Source organism: Myotis davidii, unplaced genomic scaffold, assembly GCF_000327345.1.
Source record: "Myotis davidii unplaced genomic scaffold, ASM32734v1 scaffold32, whole genome shotgun sequence".
In the NCBI taxonomy this organism is placed as follows: Eukaryota; Metazoa; Chordata; class Mammalia; order Chiroptera; family Vespertilionidae; genus Myotis; species Myotis davidii.
Genome location: NW_006286587.1, coordinates 3,308,822 through 3,315,184, shown reverse-complemented (window position 1 = coordinate 3,315,184; position 6,363 = coordinate 3,308,822). Strand labels below are relative to the sequence as shown.

The following is a 6,363-nucleotide window of genomic DNA, read 5'->3' as shown; positions in this document are numbered from 1 at the left end:
CGTGTCCCTGGGTCCCGAGCGGGACCGAAGGCCGTGGGGAGGGACTAGGCAGGGGGAACACGTCGGGCGGGGTGACCGCGTGGCCCACGTGGCGGGAGAGGACGCAGCCTTCTCGGGCCGCAGCCTGAGATTCTCCCAAACCCGTGGCCTGCAGGATCCCCTGCAGGTGTGCGCGGCGTTCTCTGCTCTTTTAGGTTTAAGGATGGATAAAGTGGTCCAGAAGAAGTAATCGGTGCTAACTTACAGCTCTTCTTCCTCTTTTGAGCGTTGCATATGCCAAAAATACAGGTTTTAGGAAATGTCAATAATAGTTACAGTTTACCTGAAAAGGGTGTTCATTATAACCAAGATGTGTGTATACATGTGTATGTGTGTAGAAAGTGCATTATCCCATTTGATGCTCCCAAAAACTCTAAGGTAGGGTTCATTATTAACTTTACATTTATAAACATAAGAAACATTCAAACCTGGAAAGAATTTACTCGAGCCCAAACTGTTGACAATTGCAGGGAAACAGAACCTCAACAGATTGAGATAATGCTATGGAAAATGGCAGTTTTGCACCTTGTTTTTATAAACTACAATCAAAAGAGACGACATAAGTGGGTTACATGAAATCCATTGGTGATAAATTAGGGAGGCAGGAGGAAGCAAAGTGTGCAGAGGATTGGATAAAAAGTTAAATGATAGACCCATACTTCTTTTACAGGTACTGAGGTGGGTGCAGTATAGTAACTATACTATAGTTAACAGTCAACAATTAACTCAGTAACAAGGAGGGGATTTGTGGTCTCCGCAGAGTGGTGCCTGTGCTTTGAGGGGTCCGGAAAAAGGGAAATTTTGACATTCCAAAGATTTATCATAGATGCAAAAAGACAATAGGCTCAGTTAAGGTAAAGATTGACCTTTGTCGGAAGATACTGGCCGAGAATATGATTACCCACCATAAACTGCTTTTTAATTTTAAGTTTTAATTTCAGCCCTAGTCAGTTTGGCCTGTGGACCAAAGGGTCCCGGGTTCAATTCCCATCAAGGATACATACCTCAGTTGCAGGCTCCTTCCCAGCCCAGACCCTGGTCAGGGCCTGTGCAGGAGGCAACCTATCAATGTATTACTCTCACATTGCTATTTCTCTCTGCCTTTCCCTCTAAAATAAAACTATCAATGGAAAAATATCCTCAGGTGAGGATAAAAAAAATGTTTTCATTTCAGACCATGCAGACCTTCCCTGAGCTAATCAGGTTAGCATGTGGCCCCTTTTCATCCACACATTTTTACAGCTAAGGAAACCTAGACTTAGCTTGCTTAGGACACTTATTACAGAAATATCCAAATTAATAATCAGTTAACTGATTCATATTATACATTAATGATTAATACAGTATGTCATACATTATACTTATTGACATTAATATTCAATAATATTGCAATGTTGCAGAATTGTTTTCATATTCAGTTGAGGGAAATGGAATGTTTTTTTGCTGCTGACGGGGAGCTGTTTACCTCCCCCAAATATGCCTCTTTGGGCTATAATTCTAGGCTGGGTCCTTTTAAGAAACAGCAGACATGGGAGAAGCTCTGAAGACCAAATAGAAGTTACTCTTTCTGAAAGGATATTTGCTTTTATAAGGGAAACCCCCATTTTTAAGCGTGTTTCCCTCACTATGCCAGGACTGTCTTCATTATCAGTAGAGAAGTCATGGATTTAATTGTATATAACAATCTTACTCGTGCTTACAGTGCGTTTACTGGTAAACTCTCATAACTGACTCTACCTCCAACATCTTTTTTTGTCTTTAGAAAAAAGTGGCATTTAAGGTGATGGCTTCTCCCATTTGGGCAAATTATGTGGTGTTCTTGGGTCCTTCCCATATATACATGAGGTACTAGGATATATGTTATCAAATTACATTTTGCTTTTCTCCTTGTCAATATAAGAAACATCTAAATCTGTAGAGAACTTTTAGGAGTTTGAGCCAAACTGATGGCAATTGCTGGGAAATAAAATCTCAATGGATTAAGACAACGAAATTACACACAAACTCCATTTCTTTAACATGACCCTTTCTTCTTCCTGTCTATCCACTTTCCTTTATCATTAAGCCCTTAGTGCCGGAAGCCGGTTCACCCTTGCTGCTTGACACAGTCGCTGCAGGGAAGAAACATCTGCACAGCTTATGTTTCAAGGGACCTGGCGTACATGGCATATGTTTGCCCCCCCCTCTTAGCACTATGGGTTTTAACCAGGACCACCTCCCCAAGAAAGGTTTTTCCCAGGTAGGGATTTTTCCCTGGAGTTAGGAATTAACAGGACTAAGGAAGGGAATGAATCAGTACGACCTCCTAGTGTTACAGGAATACCATGTACTACTTATGAAGTACTTGGACTAAGACTGTTGGGCCCACATCCCCAGGGGTCTGCCCACCAGGGAAAGCACCAAAGCCTATATCCCTGGAGACCCACCGACACAGGGCAGTCCCAGGGAAGGCAAGCAGCAAGGCTGGGAGGACATAACCTTTACTGGGTAGGATAATCTCCTTCAGTCACTTCCTTGTAGTTTATCAGAAGAGCAATAGAATAGTGACCTTGGAATAGCCCTTATAATGGAACACAGAGATTAACCTAGACAAGATTAAAATCAACAGAACTATATAGAGACAGGATTATGGAAATGAAACTGGGAACTGTAGGTTTCCCGAAACATACCATGATGTAATTATAGAGGCATGCTTATGGGATCAAATAGCATAAATATAGATGTAATAGAACAATAAAGAGAGAACCCAACCAGGCTGATCACCTAAACGCTGCCTCCGTGTCCTTCATTCTTCACTGACTCCATCCACACCTTTGGGAACCCCTGGACCTGCTGGGGCTGGCCCCCAACACATTTCCATCAACAAAACAGATGGCTGCCACATTTACTTAAGAATTCCCTGGATTGTGAGATAGACAGTGCCAAATCTTCTGAGATACATGCCCTCATTCCTTCAGAAGACGGGCACTTTAATGAGTTCCCTTGGCCATCTAGCATTCCAAGCAAAATTGTTTCCTCTAAGTATTCCCTTGATTTTGCATTCCATCCTGGCTCCGCCTGAACCTCAGATAGTAGGTTCGCCTGTACCAGCTGCTGTGGCAGTGCCTGCACTCAGGCCGATTTAAGGAGTCTTGAACCCTTTCTCTGGGATCCCCGGCCAGCACCTTCCTACAGAGATGATTTAAAAAGAAAACCACCACACCATTCTGAGATTGCATTCCTTCCTCCTTCCATGCCAGGGTCCTGTCCTCCATCTTCACTAATGCTCAACAGCTTTTGGCTTCTGTCCAGGCACCTGAACAAAGGACTAAAATCTCTACTGCAGCCTGGTTTTCAGTCTAATGTAAGGATCTTGAACAGCACTGCTAATGTAAATTTCAGTTTTTCCTTCTAGGACAAACATATCAAAATATATGCAACTTTTTTTTTGGTGAGAAGAGAGATTGTCCTATGACTTCTACCCATTTCCTGAGGCCTGTAGAAATAAACCTTTATCTACTTAAAGTTATACAAAAAATAGAATAAAAATAATACCAAACTTGGGAAAAAAAGTTTAACTTACAGTGCACACGGTGTGCTCAGGTGGGAGGAGGTGGCGGGATTTAAAAAAGTAACTCCGTGAATGTTTCCCCAAGTGGACATTTGGTATGTATTAATGCCCTGGTGTTGTTCAGGGGTTAGATCATTGGCCCTAGCACTGAAGGGTCCCGGGTTTGATTCCCAGTCAAGGGCACATGTCTGGGTTGCAGATTCAATCCCTGGCCCAATTGGAAGGCATCCAATAGATGTGTCTCACATCAATTTCTCTCTCTCCCACCTTCCCTCCTTTCCACTTAAATCCATGGGAAAAATACCTTTGGGTGAGAAGTAACAACAAAAACCCCCCACAAAAAAAACAACTATGAAATAAAGGACTAAAAGAAAACAATGTCACCCCAATAAATTTAATTTAAAAAAAGAACCAGACAGGTAAAAAACAAAACTATAATTTATAATTACATCATTCAGATTAAAAAAAATTTTTTTAATGACTATTTTTTTTTAACAAATGACTATCACTTTTTAAATTAGTTCAATACTCTTTTCTCATAATATTACTTCTGGGATGTCATTTTTCAGAATAGTTATTTTTTTCTGCATATTCTTCATTCTTGAGGTGGCTTTAAAATGCTAATTAACCCAGGAGGGCCTAGCTTGATAGTCCTTTTACACAGTTTGAAGTTGGTAAACCTTGGGACCTTTTTTCAAGAGGTAACCTTGCTCATTTAGTGATCCAATAAAATTTTCAAAATCAGCAACCTGGAAGAAAACATCAAGAGTTAGCCCAAACAAAACAAAAAGAGACCACTAAATAATCTGCAACATACGATTTTTTAAAATCTCTCAAAAATAAATGTACAATTGTCAAGTTTCTTGGGAAAATAAAATTATTTGTACTTACAGAGAAAACTCTACATATGAACTTTGGATTCTATAATGCAGGGAATCTTTTATATTTGTTTTAACTTTGCGTCTAAAAAATTTTGACTAACTTTTGAAATTAAGTGGGCAATTTTCCATATAAATTGTGTTACATGGAAGAAAAGGGGAAGGAGATTAAGAAGCACAAACTTCCAGTTATAAAATAAGTCACAGGGATGTATAGCACAGGGAATAGAGTCAATAAGATAACTCTGTATGGTGACAGATGGTTACTAGATTTATTGTGCTGGTCACTTTGTAAGGTATATAAATATTGAATGAATATAATATGATACATCATCTGTAATTAAAAATAAATTTAAAACATAAACAGCCCTCGCAGTGTTGCTAAGTGGTTAGAAAGTAGGCCAGCCTTGGTTGGGTGGGAAGCAACCAATTGATGTGTCTCTCTCACATCAATGTTTCTCTCTCCCTCTCCTTCCTCCCCTCCACTCTAAGAAAAATCAATGGAAAAAATATACTCAGGTGAAAATTAATAAAACTAAATAAAATAATAAACAAAAATATCTTATTACATCCTTTTTCACTAAACTTTTCTACTGGTAGAATAGGGGAGGGGGGGGAGACAGAGAGACATAGATCATAGATGTGAGACACACATCAGCTGGTTGGATTGAACCTGCAACCAAGGTATGTGCCTTTGACCAGGAATTGAGCCTGCAACCCTTCAGTCTGAGGGCTGATGCTCTAACCACTGAGCACTGGTCAGGGTGCCTATTCCATTCTTTTAACCCAAATATTTTGATATTTAAAAGTTCTGTTATACATTAATAAAGACGTGCTGACATTATAAAAAAGACTTAAGTATTTGGTTTATCATACCTGAATGTTTAGTTCTCTGGCAATCTGCCGAAGTTGATGAAATTGAAATAAATTATTGTAAGTTCTTTCAGCAATGTTGTTGAGAGCAGAAATAAATCTTTTTGCTGTTGACCTATTGCTCATTCCAGAACCGTGCTGGGATCGCTCAAAATCTAGGTTCCCAAATTCATCAGAGTAAGTTCCCAGCATGCTTAATGGGAGAGGAAGAAAAACAAAGTTACCCAAGGTGGCATGGCTATAGAAATTTTCATCCCAGGCCTCCAGATTATAAGAAGAAAAATGTGGAATTATCATAAGGCCTCATGTAGCAGAGATTTAAACATGTATTTATTGAGTGGCCACTATGAAATTCACTATGGTATTGGCTGGGGCTAAAAATATTTTGGACAGTTACCACTTTTAAGAACTTCTTGCCTATAGGGCAAGAAACAAACCGCAGGTTAAGGCTTAGACCTTTAGGAGGTAGCATGGGTGCCCTTCTACTCATACAGCATGCTTCTAGTGGCAGCAGGGGGAACAGAGTGGCCTCCACGGACAGGCCAATACCACCTGAGGAATGAAGAGACAACCAGGTAAACTCTCTCCCTACGAGGAAAGGAAGAAAAGGATCTGCAGCTTAGAGCTAACTTCTAGAAAATTGAGATGGAAGGCATAAAAGACTATAATGTGAGATCTGCCAGTTTTTGAAGCCTTTAGTGTGTGATATAGGTTAGAGAAAGGGAGATCTCAGTTTCTTAATATCGTCAAAGCTAGTGCTAATGGTCAAAGTAGTGTTAGTTACCAGTGTCCACTAATGTGCTAGAACCACATTTGTCACTTTATTATAGCCTCACTGCATGCTACCTCAGCACCATTGTTCGCGGTGTGTTTACACAAAAGGGGACTGAGAAGCAGAGCTTAACTGTGTAGCTCCAGGTCAGACTCTAAAGCTCATGCTCTTCCAGCAATGCTGTACGCTTTCACTCAGAGCCAGGGGACAGCGAGGCAATGTCAACTGGTTCTGACGCCAAACAAGCCCTA

At 40.4% G+C, this 6,363-nt stretch overlaps 1 protein-coding gene across 4 annotated transcripts in view; it reads right to left on the bottom strand.

Annotated features, from left to right (window-relative positions):
- Window positions 1-4,091: 4,091 nt before the first annotated feature.
- Window positions 4,092-6,363, bottom strand: part of MCM8 (minichromosome maintenance 8 homologous recombination repair factor) — a 41,402-nt gene continuing 39,130 nt past the window's right edge. For 2 of the 4 annotated variants that reach the window (XM_006758071.2, XM_006758072.2), the window contains exons 18-19: window positions 5,344-5,533; window positions 4,092-4,338 (exon numbers count right to left, since the gene is read on the bottom strand). In XM_006758071.2, coding sequence (XP_006758134.1) covers window positions 4,246-4,338; window positions 5,344-5,533 — 283 coding nt within the window. In that variant the 3' untranslated portion in view covers window positions 4,092-4,245. The remainder of the gene's footprint in view (window positions 4,339-5,343; window positions 5,534-6,363) is intronic. The other 2 variants (XM_006758074.2, XM_006758075.2) reach the window with 2 other exon arrangements.